This window comes from Oncorhynchus mykiss, chromosome 9 (genome assembly GCF_057628025.1).
Source record: "Oncorhynchus mykiss isolate SJ-2025 chromosome 9, ASM5762802v1, whole genome shotgun sequence".
Lineage (NCBI taxonomy): Eukaryota > Metazoa > Chordata > Actinopteri > Salmoniformes > Salmonidae > Oncorhynchus > Oncorhynchus mykiss.
Window position 1 is genome coordinate 62,092,611 of NC_143030.1, and position 23,245 is coordinate 62,115,855.

General features: G+C 41.4%; 1 protein-coding gene across 2 annotated transcripts in view; it reads right to left on the minus strand.

The window, feature by feature from the left end:
* Positions 1-15,843: 15,843 nt before the first annotated feature.
* The window catches only part of LOC110532448 (chemokine-like protein TAFA-1), a 47,961-nt gene continuing 40,559 nt past the window's right edge, over positions 15,844-23,245 (minus strand). The window contains exons 3-6 of one of the 2 annotated variants that reach the window (XM_021616359.3): positions 21,058-21,198; positions 17,013-17,137; positions 16,787-16,845; positions 15,844-16,642 (exon numbers count right to left, since the gene is read on the minus strand). In XM_021616359.3, coding sequence (XP_021472034.1) covers positions 16,810-16,845; positions 17,013-17,137; positions 21,058-21,198 — 302 coding nt within the window. In that variant the 3' untranslated portion in view covers positions 15,844-16,642; positions 16,787-16,809. The remainder of the gene's footprint in view (positions 16,643-16,786; positions 16,846-17,012; positions 17,138-21,057; positions 21,199-23,245) is intronic. The other variant, XM_021616358.3, reaches the window with a different exon arrangement.

Genomic DNA, 23,245 nt, shown 5'->3' on the forward strand with positions numbered 1-23,245 from the left:
GTTTAGGGGCAGAACGACAGGTTTTTACCTTGTCAGCTCGGGGATTCGATCTTGCAACCTATCCGTTATTAGTCTAATGTTCTAACCACTAGGTGGTTAGATTAAATCGGCACAATATGTTTTACGGATACATTTCACAATATTAAATTAATTCGCACAAAACATATGAACAAAAGTATTCACTGTGAAAGTTGCTACATTCATATATTGGCTATGCGCAGCACTTTGTTCAATTTATCTAAGCAGTTATTGTTTTCTTGCTTAAACCGCGAGCATCACATGTCAAACTCAGACATTTCTCTCAAAACACAGAGATGGCAATTCACACAGGACTAGTATTATCAGAGGATATTGGAGTTCGCCAAAAAACTAGGTTATTCTGGCTGGAATTGATATACTCCTGCCATGTAAAAATTACTGCCATGGCAGATTCAGACAGGAGTAAAATTACAGATGTGGTGTTTTGTGCTCATGCACATAATTACATTACCCAACATCCCCCAGTAAAACTAATCCTGTCCAAATAGGGCTATAGACTATACACAGTAATTATGACAAATTCCGGAGGACCTCGTCCAACCTCAGAGCTCTTCCAGCATGAACTGTCATGTTGTCCACCCAATCAAAGAATCAGAGAATTAATCTAGTAATGAAAGCAGAAGATACAGCTAGCGCTGCAGTGCATAAAATGTGGAGAGTAGTTGACAAAGAGAAAGACAATAGTTTAAATTAATTTCTTCAAAAATGAATGAGAAGCGAGAGAGATGGCTATATATTTTTCACTTCCACTTACTTACCTAGTGAATGCAGCTAGCTAGTTTAGCTGACTCAAACACCCAGCTCAAACAGAGGGTTGCTATGTTACTTAGCTGGCTATGGCTATCCAACACCGGAACTCTTCCAAGTAAGCTTTTGGTACCCACCGGTAACTGCTAAACTGCTTGATAACTGTACACTGTACTCCATGATTGTAGAGAGTTTACTCACATGTTAGTTCTAGTAGCTATGTTGACTTGACATTAGCTAACATGGTGACAACGATGTAGGCTGTGTGTAGCGGTTATGATATTTAGGTTTGACTAGGAAATGTTTTTTTGTCTGGTCACAGACCACTGTTGTGTTCTGCACTTTAGTCCAGAAGCTAGGGGAAAAGGTGAGCGGAGGAGAGTGCGTAGATGCGAGAGAGAATTATCCAACGATCAAAGGGATCGTGCTGTTTATATGTGGATGCTATGATTTTAGTATCAGGTAGTAGCCTAAACCTATCACTGTTACTTTGAGCTGGGTGAATGGAATATGAATGACAGTCATCCAATATGCTGTAATAGAAATAAGGCCATGCTCAAAAAAAATATAATCATCCTCCCTCATCCACTGGTTTGCTCCCATTTGATGGTGTGGGTTGGCTTGAAGCAATGAGTGATGTATTTAAAGGACAGTGGTCATGCTGACATCGTTCCCCAACCCATCCCCGTTTTCAACTTGTCTTTCAGTACAGCACCATTTCCGTTCAATTACTGAATGCATTTAATGATGAGAAAGCCTCATGGCATGCTAAACAGTCAGTATCATGTGAAAACTGGTGTGTTGTGCCCTCATGTAGTCATTTAGCTCTGGGGAAGTACATCATACCCATTCACACGTTTTGCCCCAGTAGCAACTGCATGAAGATATGATACCTGTAAATTTCCGAATTAGTCCATCAATGATGAGAGGATAGCTCTGAAGCATGGCCTGGAATATATTTCAACAGCTGTGAGAGATATTTCTCCCTAACCCTTCTATTTTTCAGCCTCGGACTGTATCCTGTTCAACATTAATAGTCTGAATTGGAGTGATTTATCACGCGGTTTCGTCTCAGTTTTCAGATCAAATGTGAGGCGGCTACTGAACAGAAACAAACCCAAGGAAATCAGTAATTATTGAGGAGGGGACTGTTTCAACCATTATTTCCAGCATTATTTCTAGCCGATTGCGTATTGGTGTGGACAACATTTTTTGACGTAGGAACCACGGTTTTTAGGGGTTAATACGAAATTAGCTCTGTAAAAGGCAAAGAAAGATACGAACAGAGTGAAGTGTTGGCATACTTTATCATGCATGAGAATGTGTTCCTCTCAATAGTGAGTGCATTCTTGGACCGATAAACTGTCTGGTTGATGGACGGCAACTTCAAGAAACAATCAGGAAAGTAGCCTAGGTGCTAGCTGTCACCACAATGATATATGGCTCTATAGGCAAGTGAGTATTTATATCTAAATTGAATCCATTGTTTCATGAATGTGATGAAATACTATCGTGATCAGAAAATGACAGACTGCTTTATCTGCAAACAAATGTCAGTCTGATCTGAAGCTGCAGCATTGTTCATTAAATTCTAAACACCTTGGAAAGTATATGGTTTTATACACACTACCGTTCAAAAGTTTGGGGTCACTTAGAAATGTCCTTGTTTTTGAAACGTTTTTTTTTTTTGTCCATTAAAAACATCAGATTGTTCAGAAATACAGTGTAGACATTGTTAATGTTATAAATGACTATTGTAGCTGGAAACGGCAGATTATTAATGGAATTATAACGGCTCTCGTCGAAAGGAGTGGACCAAAGCGCAGCGTGGAAAGTGTTCATGATTTTTATTTTCAAAAAACACTCAAGCAAAATAATAAATTCATTTTCACAGTCTGCTGCCTCAGTGTCTTTAGATATTTTTATCACATGTTACTATGGAATACTGAAGTATAATAACAAGTGTCAAGGGATTTTATTGACAATTCCATGAAGTTGATGCAAAGAAGTGTTGACCCTTCTTTTTCAAGACCTCTGCAATCCGCCCTGGCATGCTGTCAATTAACTTCTGTGCCACACCCTGACTGATGGCAGCCCATTCTTGCATAATCAATGTTTGGAGTTTGTCAGAGCCTCTTGAGGATTGACCACAAATTCTCAATGGGATTAAGGTCTGGGGAGTTTCCTGGCCATGGACCCAAAATATCGATGTTTTGTTCCCCGAGCCACATAGTTATCACTTTTGTCTTATGGCAAGGTGCTCCATCATGCAGGAAAATGAATTGTTTGTCACCAAACTGTTCCTGGATGGTTGGGAGAAGTTGCTCTCGGAGGATGTGTTGGTACCATTCTTTATTCATGGCTGTGGTTCTTAGGCAAAATTGTGAGTGAGCCCACTCCTTTGGCTGAGAAGCAACCCCACACATGAATGGTCTCAGGATGCTTTACTGTTGACATGACACAGGACTGATGGTAGGGCTCACCTTGTCTTCTCCGGACAAGCTTTTTTCCAGATGCCCCAAACAATCGGAAAGGTGATTCATCAAAGAAAATGACTTTAGAAAATGAAAAGAAAATGACTTCAGCAATCCAATCTCTGTACCTTTTGCAGAATATCAGTCTGTCCCTGATGTTTTTCCTGGAGAGAAGTGACTTCTTTGCTGCCCTTCTTGACACCAGGCCATCCTCCAAAAGTATTCGCCTCACTGTGCATGCAGATGCACTGACACCTGCCTGCTGCCAATCCTGAGCAAGCTCTGTACTGGTGGTGCCCCGATTCCGCAGCTGAATCAACTTTAGGAGACAGTCCTGGCGCTTGCTGGACTTTCTTGGGCGCCCACAACAATTTAACCGCTCTCCTTGAAGTTCTTAATGATCTGATAAATGGTTGATTTAGGTGCAATCTTACTGGCAGCAATATCCTTGCCCGTGAAGTCCTTTTTGTGCAAAGCAATGATGACGGCACGTGTTTCCTTGCAGGTAACCATGGTTGACAGAGGAAGAACAATGATTCCAAGCACCACCCTCCTTTTGAAGCTTCCAGTCTGTTATTTGAACTCAATCAGCATGACAGAATGATCTCCCGCCTTGTCCTTGTCAACACTCACACCTGTGTTAACGAGAGAATCACTGACATGATGTCAGCAGGTCCTTTTGTGGCAGGGCTGAAATGCAGTGGAATTTCTTGGGGGGGATTCAGTTCATTTGCATGGCAAGGAGGGACTTTGCAATTCATCTGATCACTCTTCATAACATTCTGGAGTATATGCAAAATGCCATCATACAAGCTGAGGCAGCAGACTGGGAACGTTAATATTTGTGTCATTCTCAAAACTTTTGGCCACGACTGTACATAGGCGTACAGAGAGTGGCCCACTATCAGCAACCATCACTCATGTGTTCCAATGACACGTTGTTAGCTAATCAAAGTTTATAATTTTAAAAGGCTAATTGATCATTAGAAAACCCATTTGCAACTATGTTAGCACCGTTTAAAACTGTTGCTCTGATTAAAGAAGCAATAACACTGGCCTTCTTTAGACTAATTGAGTATCTGGAGCATCAGCATTTGTGAGTTTGATTACAGGCTAAAAATGGCCAGAAACAAAGTACTTTCTTCTGAAACTCCTCAGTCTATTCTTGTTCTGAGAAATGAAGGCTATTCCATGTGAGAAATTTCCAAGAAACTGAAGATCTTGTACAGTGCTGTGTACAACTCCCTTCACAGAACAGCGCAAACTATCTCTAACCTGAATAGAAAGAGTGGGAGGCCCCTGTGCACAACTGTGCAAAAGGACAAGTGCATTAGTGTCTAGTTTGAGAAACAGACACTTCACAAGTCCTCAAATGGCAGCTTCATTAAATAGTACCCGCAAAACACCAGTCTCAACAGTGAGGAGGCAAATCCGGGTTGCTGACCTTCTAGGCAGAGTTGCAAAGAAAACGCCATATCTCAGACCGGCCAATATAAAGAAAAGATTAAGATGGGCAAAAGAACACAGACCCTGGACAGAGGAACTCTGCCTAGAAGGGGAGTTGCAGCAATAAGACAAGACTGTAAAAGTATAAACAAAACAAAAACTGCCTCTAGAAGCAACGTCAGCACAAGAACAGTTCATCTGGAGCTTCATGAAATGGGTTTCCATGGCCGAGCAGCTGGATACAAGCCTAAGATCACCATGTGCAATGCCAAGCGTCGGCTGGAGTGGTGTAAAGCTCGCTACCGTTGGATTCTGGAGCAGTGGAAATGAGTTCTCTGGAGTGATTAATCACGCTTCACCATCTGGCAGTCCGCTGGACGAATCTGGGTTTTATGCCAGGAGAATGCTACCTCCCCCAATGCGTAGTGCCAACTGTAATTGGTCTGGGACTGTTTTCATGGTTCAGGCTAGGCCCCTTAGTTCCAGTGAAGGGAAATCTTAACGCTAAAACATACAATGAAATTCTATATGATTCTGTGCGTCCAACTTTGTGGCAACAGTTTGGGGAAGGCCCTTTCCTGTTTCGTAATGACAATGTCCCCGTGCACAAAGCGAAGTCCAAACATAAATGGTTTGTCGAGATTGGTGTGGAAGAACTTGACGGGCCTGCACAAAGCCCTGACCTCAACCCCATCGGACACTTTTGGGATGAATTGGAATGCCGACTGCGAACCAGGCCTAATCCGCCAACATTAGTGCCCAACCTCACTAATGCTTTTGTGGCTGAATGGAAGCAGGTCCCAGCAGCAATGTTCCAACATCTAGGGGAAAGCCTTCCCCTTCCAACTCCATATTAATGCCCATGATTTTGGTCATGTAGCGTAACTCTATTTCCCCAGGTGTTGAAGAACACACTCTTTTAGATACTGTAGGCCTAATATCAAAGCAGATTTTCTCTTTAATATTGAGTTTGACAGGTGGCCGAGACTTTGGCCGATTTTTATACAATGGTAGCAGATACACTATAGACCAAGGGGGACATAATTATTTGTTTTGGTTGCCATAAATCCACATGAATTCATCCTCTTGTCTATCTAATGCTAGTCTTGTCCATCTGGTCACAGAGTGGTAATGTGATAACCTGCCTGATCACTGTGGTGTTTGTTACAGAATGTGATCACCTTAGCAGTTTGCATCACTGAGGTAGGCTACCTACTGCATACAGACACAGTGACGGGTTTAAGACCTTGTTGAAGAACAGATGCTGGTTAAAAATACAGTAGATAATACTCCTGATGTACTTCTTCTGGGAGAATCTCTGAGCAACAGCGGTACGTTGAAACTGTTTTTCTCCCAATGGTCTCTGCATTATTCATCACTGTAATTAAATGTAAAAGAAAAAATCCTTGTCCTAGTTTTTCTGGGACGACTTGGTTGTGTTGGAATACTTGCGGTTGTCTGGGGTATTGTTGTGGACTGGGTAAGGGGGTTTGTGAGGTAAACGTTCTCAGAGAGTTGTGAAAGGGTGGTATGGCCTAGGTTATTGGGTCAGGAAATCCTTACATACTGTATAAAGATATATATTAAAGTTTAAAAATTGTGTAACATAGGGTGTTTGAATGTGGAATCACTTTAAAATACCCTATATATCAACGAGAGAGACAACGGAATTGGCTACAGAGCAGGCCATCAGACATCAAAAGTTCAAGGACCTGCAGCGCTGAATGGGCCTATACTATGGCAGAACTGTAAACACTATACCAATTGGTGGCTCAGTCTGACCGTTGGTGGTCTCAGCAAGCTGGGTCTAACACCACTCATGGGTGCAGTCAGATAGTAGGAGGGTATGACACCATTTTTTTCCACAGGCTAACTGTTGATTGAATACAAATGTTTGGTCCATGCCCCTCATGAGTTTAGCCCTTCTCAACTTTTGTCCCAAGAACTGTTTTTTTTTTAACCACTGGGTGGCAGTAATTGTATGTCGTATTGTATTGTATTTCTTTCATCAAGCTTTCATAAAACTTAATGATGGAATGTAGACACAATATGTAGATATAAAAGTGTTAAACCAACATTTTTCTATTTTAAGAAATCAAATATTTGAAGTAGCTGTACGCAAAGTATTTGAACTAATAATGAATATTCTAACAGAGGTTTCAGACCCCATCCCCCATACTGTGCGATGGCTGATGTATCATATCTTCCCACTAACTACGTATTTCTCTGTTGTTGCTAGGCTGACGGGATGAAGGTTATTAGCTGGGAGATGGCGTGGCCGGTACACTGGGGCGGCCTCCTGCTCTGCATAGTGATCCTCTACTGCCAACCGGTGTCCACCGGCAACCACAGCCCCCTGGGGCAGTCGGGTATGTACCAGAGCCAGCCCACACCAGCCCCTCCCCTGGCCCCCAAAAGACTCATTATGGCTCCTGGCCACCAGTATGCCTAGCTCTACTGGGAACTGAGCACGGCCAAAACTAATGAGGTGAAAAGAGGTGTTTGGTCTGGTCTGCATGGTAGAATTTAAACACAGCATATGCTGATGCTACAATTACTGTAGTCTCTTGCCAGACTCAAAATCAAATCAAAATCAAATCAAATCAAATGTATTTATATAGCCCTTCGTACATCAGCTGATATCTCAAAGTGCTGTACAAAAACCCAGCCTAAAACCCCAAACAGCAAGCAATGCAGGTGTAGAAGCACGGTGGCTAGGAAAAACTCCCTAGAAAGGCCAAAACTCATGGTTCTCCTACAGCGACTGTGGGAAGAGACTTCAAAATACTACAATAATCAGTTACACATTCATAAATTACAAACAGGTAATTGTCAGTAATTTATTCTCTTCCCTTTAATGACCAAGTGTTCAAATACACTACAACAAAATGCTCAACAACAAAAGAGTGATCAAATGAAGATCCTACATCTGTATGTGTAGGCAGGGATGTGCACAAAAAACTTCACCTCTTTTTGACAGATTTAATTTTTTTCATAGTTAGGTTACCACCTTTCCTAAACCCTTTGTCTCAGGTTCATCACAGGTAAAGACAGGTACCTTTGAAGTGGTGGATGCCCATCACTGCTGCAATAAGAACAAGATTGAGGAGCGCTCTCAAACTGTCAAGTGTTCCTGCTTCCCTGGCCAGGTCGCCGGGAAAACAAGAGCAATGCCCTCTTGTGTTGAAGGTAGGATGCTTCATATAAGATGGTAGAGTTTCAGTACTTCAAGGGTTTTTATTACACCAACATATTGTCAATGTTACAGTTATCTCGCCCGTTTTTCCAGGCGGAAATCAGTGTTTATTGAAGTGCTCTCCAAACAACACGCTGCAACTCATCTCATTTCAAGTGACTGACTGCCCACTGTGCTGTGTTCTCTCCTGTTCTTTTCAGCATCCATCATGCTTCAGAAGTGGTGGTGCCAGATGCAGCCCTGTCTTAAAGGGAGAGGAGTGTAAAGTACTGCCGGATCTCAATGGCTGATCCTGTAGCTCTGGAAACAAAGTCAAGACCACCAAGGTGAGTTTATGTGAAGGGACAGCAAAGGAAATTAAATTAAGGACCTTGAATTCATGCATTATTACAATACAGTTGGAAGGCAATGAAACCAACCTATTCAGAAAACAATAATTAAATGACAAGCAAACGATACATCTGTTTCAACTAGTATTACATCAAGGAAATGGCACCAATGATACATGCATGCTTCAAAGTGGTCCCTGTGTAAAGATGATGATAAATAACCTAATGAAATGATTGATTGTTTTGATAAAAGTAAGAAGGAATGTAAGCGCGCTCTCTCTCTCTCTGCGCCCCTCCCCATGAAGCTTAATTATGTTTGCACATGTAACTAATGCAAATATTGAATGACAGCATTTGTGCAGAATCATCACACGTGTTTACAGTACTTGCAATAAGCCTTGCTTTAATTATAAAATATCCCACAATCTGACATGATTACTGCTCCCAGTCAGTCACAGAGGGCTAAGCAAGCTTCATTTGGTAATTCTGTGGAAGATGGGGCCAAAAGGACAAACATGAAATGAGACCGTTTTATACATGTAAACCAGCTGATACAGAGATCTAAATGGGATGTAATTCAATCTGACAGCCTTTCATGCCAGTGGACAAACTGCTGCCTTTAGGAATGTGCAAATCTGTGATGTCTTGCCTTTTATCAGCTTGAAATAGATATGCAGTAGGGAAACCTATCATGAGTCAACTTGAAGAGAATAGAAAAACAGCTGAACATATACTGCATAAAGTAATTAATTAATAAAAACCGAAACAAACATTCCAACATGAATCTTTCTGGATAGGTATACTATACCCATCTGATGTTATAGTTGCCTCAGGAAGAAACTGCCATTTCCCTGTCCACTACGTACAGTATGTCTAAGATTTGGATCAGGCAGTAGAAATAATGATTTCTAGTGAAGGCTGTTGGTACAGGGTCACCCAGCATTTAATAGACCTTTCAGAAGTTCTTGGATTGCACCCTGTTGCAGGATTTGTTGTTGTTGCTGCTTTAAGTGTATTTGAGGTTTAAAAAGGCTTCTGCAGTTTGTAAATTCCAATTAAAAATGTCAGTCTTTAAATTTTCTTTTGAAAAATGTATCAACCCTTACAAAAATGTCCATTAATTAGAATCCACACAATTAATTTCTCCTGTTGCTGCAGGATCATTTTCCTGCTGTAGCAAACGGGCTCTAATTAAGATTCTACATCTGTACTACTTTTACCTTTTTCAGGTAGCGCAGTAGCAAAAACCCATCTCAGCCAATCGACTGAGACCCTGAATGTGCCCTGGCCTACAGTAAATCTCACTAGTTTTTTTATTTGAACAAAGTGAAGATCGTGTTCAGTTCCTGGGATACAATTAGGAATACACTAGCAAATGAGCAGCTCTACCAGATAAATAAAGTGACTGGTGTGAATGAAAAGGAGAACTCGAGGAATTCAAGGAGCCTGTGCAATAAAGTATGTATCCCTACTCCCCTGTCTGTGTCCTCTGAGAGACAGAGATGGGGGGGGGGGGGCAGATAAAAAAAAAAATATTGCTTCGCACATCTCTGTTGGATTCCATATTGTGTTCTGTCAGAGGGACATTGTCTTTCAGTGAGAGATGAATGCTGAGCTGGTGATTGCTGTATGTATTGTCTGTTTGAATGAGTCACACCCAGAGAGACAACTGGACATTTGAAATAGATTGTGAACTTGGACCAATGACTGTATGAACAGAGGCTCTTGTCTTGACTGTCTCAGTGAAGCAATGTACCCTGCTATTGATGAATGGAAGCACATTTTGATTTGGGCATTCTTATCAATATGTTTTGTGGAGAGACGCTGTCTTCATTTGTTTTGGGCATTCTTATCGATACTTTTTGTGTAGAGACACTGTCATTTGATTTGTCCTGTCCCAACGTTTTGGAGGAAAGGGTTGGATAAACCTGGGCTATTCCTCGAGCTACTCCAGATTCAGCCACACACACACACACATGCAAGGATATGATGGCATGGAAATGAACATGGAACTCGGATGCAAAACAACGGCTGTTTGAAATGCTAATCACTAGGAGAGGAGGAGAGAGAAAAGGGGCTTCTTCAATGCCGACAGTATTTACATCACGCATTTGTTTGTCTTTCTAACTGCTGTCTCCTGTTGAGAGGACCTCTGTTATAGTAATGATGTGAAATGGTGCAGAATTGCCCGTGCCTTCAAGCAAATTGTGGCTACAAGCAAAATAGAACATTCACTCTACTGTCATTTACTTTCCTCAGTTTCTGTCCTCTCAACACTTTTTGTACATCTATGCTTACTCATAATAATTGCCATTCTTTTGTTCATTCTTTTAAAGTAGTTTGAGAAAGCAGAAGAGTTTTTTACAGTTTAACATGACAATGCAGAAATGTTACAGAGCTTCACTGATAAAAACCTACTTATTCCCAAAACAACATCCCATCAGAACATGCCAAACAGCCATTCAAATTCAGCTTGTCAAACCTAACATAAGAGGTGTTTGCTCACCTCCGCCAAAATTATTACCCTGTAAAATGATTTGGCAATTATATCTTCTGAGCTGTTACAAAGGATCAGATGTAATGTTGTGTTTATAACATAATAATTAATGCTAGTGCACATGATGCCTAACCTACAGTTTTACTCAACACAAATATTTATCTTCCTAATTTATTCAGCACAACTTTCTCTTAATGACCTAGAGAGGACACAGCTAATTAATAAAGTGTGAATATGATAAATACCAACCATTATTACGCTGTGTGTTTGTGTGCATGGAGATGGGTGTGCGTGTTTTGCCTGGGGAGACAAGAATTAAAATCCAACTGGTTTTAAAATGCCTTCAACTTACTCAGTGCGATAGACTGAGTGTAATTTGGTTATGGCTCAAAGATATGTTCCATGTGTCTTGTCATGTGCATGATGTCTAGAATTGAAATTGCATTTAACATAATTAGAGATTTGAACAATTATATTTTAATGAATATAATATTAATTGGAATAACAATGTTGGTTCATCTGCCTGTATTTAATTAATATATAGTGTGTGCATGGTCATGCGTCATAGTTGTACTGTAGGCAGATTGATGCATACTGTAGCTACTTGTAATCAAATACATGAAACCATAGTTTAGTCTCTCCTTGTTTTCATTGTGCTGTGATGTTAATGATATCATATGGTAACTATGACATTCTCTGCAGTTAACATGGGTATAAATGATTTAATATTTAAAATGCATGATGTAAAATACACTTTGACTTATATAGCAACCGTCCTATTAGTACAGCCTAATTTCCTGAACTACTTTGAAAGTATCTTGCATGTGGAATATTGTCATTTACTGTCACACTCTTTTAAAGTAAACATGTTGAGCTCACAACAGAGGAAATAAAATAACCTCACAGCAAGACACAACAGATAGGGAGAGCACACAAAGACTCAGCCTGTTTTCATGAGTAATATTGGTGTAACGTTGTTATGTCCTAAACACGAGTATGCTATCCACAGAAAAATGTATCTTCTCCAGAAAATCCCTCAACATGCATTTTACAGTTAATCAATTATTAACCTTTGTCTTCTGTGGGTTTACTTTACAAGGGGAAAACTGTACGTTTAAACGTTTTACCTCCTGAACATCAGCGGGGTAATGTTGATGTAAGGTATACTGAGTTTACAAGGTAAATAAGACAGGCCCACAACATATTAGCCCCGTTTATACCTGGTTCTAACATGCATCCTTTGTCTTGATTTATTCCGCATTCTGAATGTGCCCACATTTTTAGACAAGTGTAGACGACCACCTCCAGAGGTTGTCAGGGACCATTGGTATCTGGATATCAATCCATTTTAAACAGATCTGGATGATCTAACCATTTCAATCATAATTATACTGGTCTCTAAAATCATTGACAGGTAGCACCATTGACTTATGGCATCAATAATTGTCTTAAAGTAAATAAATGCATATTATTTTGAAAGGATATATGTGTTAAATAATCTGCATACAGTGTGGCCCCAGGAAATCTGGTCACAATGCGGATATAGTTGACGGATAAGAGACCATTTTTAAAATATTATCTTTTAACCCCTTTTTCGTGATTACGATCTTGTCGCATTGCTGCAACTCCCCAACGGGCTAGGGAGATGAAGGTCGAGTCATGCATCCCCTGAAACATGACTCGCCAAACAGCGTTTCTTAACACCCACTCGCTTAACCCGGAAGCCAGCTGCACCAATGTGTCAGAGGAAACACTGTTTGATTGATGACCGAAGTCAGCCTGCAGGTGCCTGGCCTGCCACAAGGAGTCACTAAAGCGTGATGAGCAATGTAAAGCCCCCCGGCCAAACCCTCCCCTAGCCCGGACGACGCTGGTCCAATTGTGCTCCATCCTATGGGACTCCAGGTCATGGCCGGTAATGACATAGCCTGGGATCGAACCTCAGGCTGTAGTGACGCCGCAACACTGCGATGCAGTGCCTTAGACCACTGTGTCACTCGGGAGGCCACAGACACATTTTAATACCATGTGTAGATGCAACAGCTACAATGTGGGTACAATCAGAATGTGGATAAGATCAGGACAAGTGACTCATGTTAGAACTAGGTACAGTATAAGTGAGGTTATAGTCAGTCAGTTTCAACACATGTCAAAGCAGGTCACCAATGACACACTACTAACCCTGTAGATTTATCATTGTTTGTAAATGTGTTATTGTTTTTGTTTGCCTGATCAAGTCTTTAATCATTGATGGAGCCCAAATGGTTTGGCGGCACCGGCGTTCTCAGCATGAATGATTTAGATGAACGCTGGAGGAGCCTGGAGAGGAACCTGATGTCAACTTTAATTAGAATCGAGTTTGGTCCGCATTACCTTGACTTTGAAATCCCTGCATCCCACAGGGAGACAGTGCCTGGTTTGAGAGGATGTGATTAGACTTGGTAATATCTTGGTGGCTGGCTGCTGCCTGTTGTACTTGGAGAGAATGGCAAACACTAGAGCAGTTTGTTTTACTCTACTGTAGGCTATGTACGGGGTCCGTGCTTAATTTTCTTGCCAGTTGTCCACATAAACTACTGTACATTGCACAACCACCTAATGTAGTGGTGGCTGAAGTGGTGGTACACACTTATTAATTGACTCGATCTTGGTACAATCATTGACTTAATATCTGACGCTACTCATCATGATATTGAGTTTGGCTGACTTACAAAATGTGTAAATGGGTGGGTGCAGGTGTTGAGTGTGAGCACTGTCAGTGCCACCCAGTTTGAATATGTTTATATCTAGAATATCCCATGGGGATCCAGCACTGAGGTGTAATAAGAACTGGAGACTGCATCCGAGATGTTCAACTATTGTTTTCAAGGTAATCTACTCACGCTCGTAGACGTCGATTCATGGACCGTCTGCATCCGGGTTGCATCCGGTTTATACCGACCAACATCACGTGCACTAGCGCACATGGAGCAGCGCAAGTAGCGACGACATCACCACATCATCCAAAAACAAGGCAGACATTGGATGAATATAATTTGTTAATATCATTGGCTGTGAGTGATGTGAAAAAAAATCTGCATTTGTGCACAAAGGTGATGACTAAAGAGTCTTATTAGGAATTTTCAAATCTGACTTTTCTATGTGGCTGTTTATGGAAATTCTTTCTGGGGCGGGCATCAGTTAAACTGCAGTACCCAAGCAAAACTGTAGGAGTAGTCAAAACTGCTTCCAGACCAGAACCCTGGCCCCTTGGGGTCCAGCAGAGAAGGGGTCCTATGGGTACCTCACTGTTGTCCCCTGATGCCTCACTTACTTCCTGACAGAAAGTCAAGGTGGATCAACGTCAGTTGTCACGTATTTGTCACAGTTCTGCACCACAATGTGAGCCATCAGGCCCCGCGGGAGCAGCCTGGAGTGTGTCTGATTTTATGGAGCTGGTGCTTCTTCAGAATCTCCTGCAGTTAGCAAACATTAAATTATCATTAGTGTCATAGTGTTTGGTAGTGTGATGGAGGATCTGTTTTACTGTCAAACAAACGACTTTAGTTAGAAACAGAATATGGCTGAATGTCAGATTCTGGGTAAGAGGGAGAGGAGAGCTGAATGAGACAATTGGAAGCTGCGGTTGAGTAGCCATTGGTAGGATGAGCAGCCATGTTGGGAATCTTTCCAGGCCAGGGCACCGAGGTTATCACCCCTGTTCTAGCCACAAGATTTTTAATGACCACTGAGTCAAGACCTCAGTTTCAACAGCTCCTCCACAGATAATTGAAGATGATAACTTTTCAGAGTGCTTCAATTTAGCCGATGATTCCCTCCATGAGGCACAATGCTGCATACTGTGGTTTCACCTTCAACTACTGTTCACCTCTGTCTCATTTATCTTTTTCACAGAATCCCAGTAGCCCAGTCCCACCAGCTTAATAATTTCATCTGCAGCATGATTGTAAAGGGAGCCTTTAAAGGAAGCACCACCTCCATTAAACAGTGGTTTAGTCATTAATTTGCTTTCTTAGGCTGTGCGCTTACACTGGTACTGTATGCACACTAGCAGTTCATCAATAGTTGTTCAGATTGGAATACACTTTAGAACAGATTTCAGAATACAGTTAGGATACAGTGCCTTTACTTGCATGTTACTTTCTGCTGTCACTAGCCTTGCCTGCCGCTGGTGCGATGTGATTTCAGTGTGTGTTTATATGCGGTGTTTGACCCACAAGCACAGATGGAGATTCCAGACAACATGTGCCAGAGAGCAACACTCAGAAGATCCCTTCAGGGTGTCTGGTGGTTTTACATCTGCCTGCTGACTGCTTGGTTGCTGGTGCTTTGTAATATAGAAATATTTTCTATAATCTGCTTCGTGCTCCATTGGGCATCCTTTGTTGAGCGGAAGACTTCAGAGTAAATCTGTTTTTTATTGACTGTCCTTATTCGTCAAGTTAATTTCTTCTTTACAATGCGAGCAGAACACTTCAAAACCCCAGTCTGTTAGGGTAGAATTCCCAGAGTGCTGCAGTTCTGTAGCTACTGTTTTATGGATTCAACTGGTCAAGTAGGCTACCCAATACAAAAGACGCATGTACACGGGTGGAAGTAGGCCGGTACGGTCCATTATGGCGTCCCGGCAAAATAAATGATGGGGGTACGCTATACCGGTAAAACTTGAGTCTATCACAATAATTTACACAAAATGCCAATAAAACTATAGGCTATTCAACCATTATTTAACATTACCACAGTGGTGTAGTGGAGGATAAACAATGCAGCTTACCCACATTTTTAGGGGGCTGGACAGTTTACCCACCTTTTGCAGAAAAATGCATTGAAAGTATAGGTGGTGTCATTTATTTTACCGCTACTTGGGCGGTAAGAAAATACATCTACTTTCACCTCTGAATGTACAAATTAAACATTGGCATTCTGGTCATGTGATTTCCTCTACTTACTTAACCCAATTAGCAGGCTAGTTGATTGTGATCGTTGTGATTTCTGACATCTGTGCACTGTGGAGGCAATTATTATCCAGATTTCATCACTTATGATAAGCTGATTTTGTTGATACTTCAAGCAGCCAATGCTAAATAGATATTTAAATTACATAACACACCATAGTTTAATTTAATATTTATGCACAACGCAATGGTAGACTTTTAATATGTTGTTGAAGAATTTGACACACATAAGGCATCTAAAGAAGTAAAAAACAACAAAATAGGCCTACTGTGTTTTTTGGTAAACATTCAACCGTTTGATGGATAACTGAACTATAAAAGGAAGCAACACTGATGACCTAAGGAATTCAAGTACAAAAACGGTTTTGATAAAATAAACATGTCTTGTTATTGGCCAAATGATTCCAATGTACAGTTGCATCCTCACATGATCTACACCTATAGGTTATTGTATGTTTAAGAAACACTAGACCTTTGGCTGTGGTCTGGAATCTGGAACACATGGACAAGAACAGAACAGATCAGAGTTTGGAATCATTTACATCTCACCACCATCATACTGTAGACAATGTTCTTGTTCACATGAAGATACTGAAACATGGTATATACAGAATCCTGAGGCCCCACGGCAAGTTTTCCTCAAAGTAACCCAGAAATGTCTCTCTTTCGCCGAGTCTATCTGAGTTTGCTGATACCAGAGAACGAAGAGCTGGGACAGTGGCGGCAGTAGATTCTCAGACGAACATCAGACACAGTTCAGATGTGCTGTACATCCAAATGCAGTGTTCCATCAAATTACAACATTGTGAAATCACTGGGTTCCCCATTGCTATGCTTCAGCTGCATCATTCCTCAGTGCCCTTGAGCAGCAGTTTATTTGAGAATTCACACCTTTCTATACAGGGATGTTCACACGTATAACTGTAAGGTAAGCTGAATGTCTGGGTCCTTGGATTGATCTGAAACAAACAAAAGGGAGTGCACTCAGATATTGTGATACAGTGTATTACAGTGCAGATATAATTGTATTGATTATTAGATGGTTTATGGTAAGATGGTATACATTAACAGCTCTATGGAAGATGGAACATGTCAAAGCTGACCTTTGCAGTTGGCCCATCTAAAGTTAGAGGTATTCTTTGCTTGCAGGTTGTTGGGTGTTCTAAAAAGGAAAAGCGACAGTTCTCTCATATTCTTGAGTCAATACCTTGTGCCTTTGTCTGTCAATATAAAACTCTATATTGGTCTGTTGGTGCAAATCTCCCATGACTGTACCTATCCCTCCTCCAATATAACTCTGATTCAAATTGTAATGAGAGGTTATCTTACCCGGGTGGTTTTGATCTTGTTCCCAGCGTAACACATCCAGCCTGAGTTGTCAGGCAGCGTCTTGCACTCTTCATCCTCCAGGCAGGGCTCCATCTCGCACCACCACTTACCAATCACTATGGATGCTGCAGGCAACAAAACCATAAGGTGACCTGAGTATGTCTCACCCAGTGGAAACGGAGGCAATATGAGAGAGCAGTATATGACTTGAAGATGGATTGGTGGCTAGCACTGAAGCAACCTTAGGTGTATTTACAGTGGCTTGCGAAAGTATTCACCCCCCTTTGGCATTTTTCCTATTTTATTGCCTTACAACCTGGAATTTTAAAAAAAAATTGGGGGGGGGGGGGGGTGTTTCAATTGATTTACACAACATGCCTACCACTTTGAAGATGCAAAATATTTTTGATTGTAAACACAAAAAAAAGACAAAAAAAGGACAACTTGAGCATGCATAACTATTCACCCCTGCAAAGTCAATACTTTGTAGAGCCACCTTTTGCAGCAATGTCACGCCCTGACCATAGAGAGCCTTTTTATTCTCTATTTTGGTTAGGTCGAGGGGTGATTAAGGTGGGTAATCTAGGTTGTTTTATTTCTATGTTGGCCTGGTATGGTTCCCAATCAGAGGCAGCTGTTTATCATTGTCTCTGATTGGGGATCCTATTTAGGCAGCCTTTTCCCCACTGTGTTTTGTGGGATCTTGTTTTTGCGTTGTTGCCTTTGAGCAATTCATTTGACATGACGTTTCATTGTTTCTTTATTTGGTCTTGTTCAAAGTTTCACGTCAATAAACATGTGGAACCCAGATCACGCTGCGCTTTGGTCCGAGTATGCTTCCAACGACGATCATGACAAGCAATTACAGCTGCAAGTCTCTTGGGGTATGTCTCTATAAGCTTGGCACATCTAGCCACTGGGATTTTTGCCCATTCTTCAAGGCAAAACTTCTCCAGCTCCTTCAAGTTGGATGTGTCCCGCTGGTGTACAGCAATCTTTAAGTCATACCACAGATTCTCAATTGGATTGAGATCTGGGCTTTGACTAGGCCATTCCAAGACATTTAAATGTTTCCCCTTAAACCACTCAAGTGTTGCTTTAGCAGTATGCTTAGGGTCATTGTCCTGCTGGAAGGTGAACCTCCATCCCAGTCTCAAATCTCTGGAAGACTGAAACAGGTTTCCCCCAAGAAGTTCCCTGTATTTAGCACCATTCATCATTCCTTCAATTCTGACCAGTTTCCCAGTCCCTGCCGATGAAAAACATCCCCACAGCATGATGCTGCCACCACCATGCTTCACTGTGGGGATGGTGTTCTCAGGGTGATGAGAGGTGTTGGTTTTGCGCCAGACATTACGTTTTTCTTGATGGCCAAAAAGCTAAATTTTAGTCTCATCTGCCCAGAGTACCTTTTTCCATATGTTCGGGGAGTCTCCCACATGCCTTTTGGCGAACACCAAACATTTTTGCTTATTCTTTTCTTTAAGCATGGGCTTTTTTCTGTCCACTCTTCCGTAAAGCACAGCTCTGTGGAGTGTACGGCTTAAAGTGGTCCTATGGACAGATACTACAATCTCCGCTGTGGAGCTTTTTAGCTCCTTCAGGGTTATCTTTGGTCTCTGTTGCCTCTCTGATTAATGCTCTTCTTGCCTGGTCTGTGAGTTTTGGTGGGTGGCCCTCTCTTGGCAGGTTTGTTGTGGTGCCACATTCTTTCAATTTTTTAATAATGGATTTAATGGTGCTCTGTGGGATGTTCAAGGTTTCTGATATTTTCTTATAACCCAAACCTGATCTGTATTTCTCCACAACTTTGTCCCGGACCTGTTTGGCGAGCTCCTTGGTCTTCATGGTGCCGCTTGTTTGGTGGTGCCCCTTGCTTAGTTATGTTGCAGACTCTGGGGCCTTTCAGAACAGGTGTATATATACTGAGATTATGTGTCAGATCATGTGACACTTAAATAAAGTCCACCTGTGTGCAGTCTAACTAATTATGTGACTTTAGAAGGTAATTGGCTGCACCAGATCTTATTTAGGGGCTTCATAGCAAAGGGGGTGAATACATATGCACGCACCACTTTTCAGTTTCACTTTTTTCTTTTCATTTCACTTCACCAATTTGGACTATTGTGTATGTCCATTACATGAAATCCAAATAAAAATCCGCCTGCAAATAAAAATCAATTTAAATTACAGGTTGTAATGCAACAAAATAGGAAAAACGCCAAGGGGGATGAATACTTTTGCAAGGCACTGTAAAGCATTTCTTACATGCATTTCAAATCAAAGAGAAAGCCAGACGTCTAGACATGTTAATTGAAAGAGGGGGCATAGCTGTAACTAATGCAGGACATATTCTTGCTCTGGAAAGAGAAAATTGCCTTAAATACAGGGTAAATGTCCAACACATCTTGGACGTCTGACAGAGAAAAATACCCTGTCAGTCCTGACAGACAAAAGAGACCTCAAATTCCCTCACTCTGTCTGTGTACTCTGCTCAGTAATTGTGGAAACATTTCCTAATGGTTAGAATCTAAAGAAGCATACAAGCAGGTGAGAAGTGATGCTTGCTGTCAGGGCCGGCCCCAGGCATAAGCGACACAAGGGACCCCACATTTTTTTTAAAACAGTGGTCAAAACATTAAGGACACCTTCCTAATATTGACTTGCCCCCCCCCCCCCCCCCCCCCCCCCCTTTGCACTCGGGAACAGACTCAATATGTTGGGGCATGGAGTCTACAAGGTGTCTAAAGCTTTCCGCAGGAATGCTGGCCCATGTTGACTCCAAATGCTTCCCACAGTTGTGTCAAATAGGCTAGATGTCCCTTAGGTGGTGGACCATTCTTGATACACATGGGAAACTGTTGAGTGTGAATAACCTGGGTAGAAACCTTAGATTTGTGTCGGGACTATATCTAAAATAGTATCCAAATAACGTTTTTAATGAAAATATGTCAATCATTATTTGAATATGTTGATAACCTGTTGTATAAAAGTGATAATGCCCTTGAAGCTGGTGTTTGGAGGATACATTGGCATTGTTTGCCAGCCTGACATGAAACAACACCCCTGCCAATATATCCTCCAAAACCGGCTTCTCGGGCGTTATCACTTAACTATAGTAATTACAGCCGAATACCGACTGGGTACTATTTTGTTAGTCACTTTCACTCAGAGATCATTAACATGGTATAAGTCATTGCAAAATGTGCAGAATTGCAGGAGATTAGCTTTAAAACTGCAAAAATGTAGCTTCACTATATGGCAAAATGAGTATACAATTTTAGCATTTTCTCTCTGCCCCACAGCATAGGAAAAAATACAGTATATAGGCAGTAATATAGGCTACTACTGTCTTCTGTTGGATCTTTACCAGAGATGCTAAAATTGTGTCTCATCTGTCAAAAAACCAATACATACAATTCATAAAGCAACAGTACATTTCCACAGTACAAAATGAGGTAGTTGAGTATGACCACAACTTGTGTTCTTGGCTGTCCTAGTCTAAGTGGTTTTCCACTTGGACCTGTTCCATACGGTGAAGAGGGTCACCGTGTTTTTTTGCCAGGAGTCTGATCGAACAAAGTTTATAGTGCATCTATTAAACAACAACTCCTTAGGCTGCTCTGTCTTAGACCTGGCACGAATCAATACAGGGTGCATAATACACAAAGAACCATTGCAACTTCTCTAGGGAATGTACTGTATGCCATTGATGAATGCGTGTGTTCTATATACATTCTATACATTCTCTCAGGTTAATACTTCTGCAGTGAGCTAATCAAAAGAAAGGGATGGTGCATCTCCGTCTCTACTGGCCACCTGCTGTGAGAAATGCCATCCCAGATCTATTGGGAAAGGCTGAAGCATTATATACAATCCAAGTTTTATATTGTACTACTTTAATGCAACCCTGATAAAAAAAATATTCAAGAACTGGTTCTATAAGAAGCATCTGTGTGTGCGAGTCCAATCAGTGATAAGGCACACACTTCCCTTGCACCTGCAATACCAATGGGGGTTGGGATGCTAGTCTTACTCTACTCACCATCAACACAGGAGGGTCTGTTCCTGGTGGTCCCTGCCACCTTCCCTGGTAGGCAGGAACACTTGACCGTCTGGGACCGCTCCTCAATCTTGTTCTTATTACAACATCTGTGAGCCGCAATCACTTCACACGTTCCTCCTTCTAGGAAAAGATCAGCAAAAGCAAACAAGTAAAAACTGTTCAAAATAACTTCTTAGGTTAGTCAATGGCAAAGTTAGCACAATCAACAATGATTTATGTAGCTACTGTATGTTGGTAGGCCCGTTGTTGGCCTGTTAAATTCCTGTGTATGTTCTAGGCTTTATCTCAATATCAACATATGGTATCTCTTTATGCAAGATATCACAAGTGTATTACATGTGAGTAATGTCTGTCGTGCGTTTTGCGCATTAATTGAGTGAGGCCCCAGAAGTCCCTAGCTTGTGTGAGAGACTAGATAAAGACATCATCAGGATGAGAAGGCCTCCAGGGGCCCTCCCTCCGTCTTAGTCTGAATAATGTCCCTTCATGTAATTATCAGGAGGTTGGTTCACTTTGCCTACAGGACACCGTCACCCGCCATCCCCCTCATCAGGGTGGCTGTCTTATTCTGCCTACGGAACTTCTCCCTATCAGGATGCCCCCCCTACAACTAACACTAACAACACAACAAGTATGACCAATCCAATAATTAGGCCTGTCTGTCGACCAAAGACAAGGAAAGTTTACATGTGAATCAGGAGGCAAATATGAAATGTTCCCCATTTGGTGGAGTTTTTAGAGAGAAACGTATATGCCATTACGTTTTCAAAATGTGTTACGACTAGAGAATGTAATTGCAGAGCAGCAGTGGATATCACCAGCTGATGAAAGTAATACCATGGAACAGATAACCCATGAGACTGGGTTGAATAATAATGCTATCACCTTACCCTGTGCAATATCCAAAGATTAGTCAAATACAGCCAATGGACTTTTTCCCAACTAGATAGAAATGTAGATTTGTCTTCTAACATATACGATTTCAAGTGAGACCCATATTCAGAGTCAAAACCCAGATAGACATTTAAAAGAGTTTAAATTCAGGTTGGAGAGGAGGTGGTGTCAGCTTCATGCTATAATTGAGCGATCATGTTAAAGCCTGGAGAGATGATCTAACATGACCTCTCCTGAACCCTGGATGACCTCCTGACCCCTGATTGAAAGGAGACCACACAGCCCATTTTCCTCTACCAATGACTGACTCCATCATTCCACCACCTCATCTCAATAGCAAGAGGATATAGTTTAAACATTTTCAATACAACATGGAAAGAATTGTGGAGACTGCCAAATGTTACCATTATGTGTTAGGGTTTAATTAGGATTTTTCATATACTTCACCCACACACAGCCTTTTTGCATAACATTGTGTTTTTCAGAGTGTGCATTGTACATCACCCTGTCAGCTATCTGAAGTGTTGTTTCAGCCTAGCTTGACTGAGAAGTGACTGCAAATAACAGCAATAGAGATTGGAAGCTCCGTTGGAGACAGCCTAGAGGTTTAATTGGCAGAAATAATTGTAATAGAATAATTAAACAATGGTAATTGACCAAGTTTAATTGAATGGGAGGAAACAAATTAAAGACCTTCGCTTTCCAAATCTCTCTGTCTGACCAGATTTCTCAATAATACCGTGTGGTTTCAGTGGGATTTACGTCACTCAAGGCTGGTGGTTGAGAACAGCCTTTGGCAGGAGTTGAGGAGAGACATAAACTTTATCTCTGAACCTGTATGACAACGGGCCATGTTTGCACAATGATAATCCTGATTTTATTTAGCAGTGGAAGCAGTAGGCCATCAGCTAAAACAACAACAGCCCACAGGGGTTTGTTCTCTTTAATGCATCTTCTTAATTGCATAAGACAAGACCCAGATTAATCCTTTGATCCATTAAAAACCACACTACTCAACAGAATCCACTTTGTTCGTTGCTTACGTTGCTTGTTGAGAGGAGCAGCAACGAGAACAGGAGAAGTTTGAGTCTGGATATACTCTATATTTGGAAATCGTCACCTCTGAAGAATATATTAAAATCAAATAAAAATGCAAATAGGCTTGGTTATTTCCAGCTGGTAGGTGTTTTCGGTGGCTTTAAACAAAAGTAATGTGAAACTGATGAGCGTTCTTTAAGCTCAGTCGGTGTGGCTCAGTTTGTGACTGCCACAC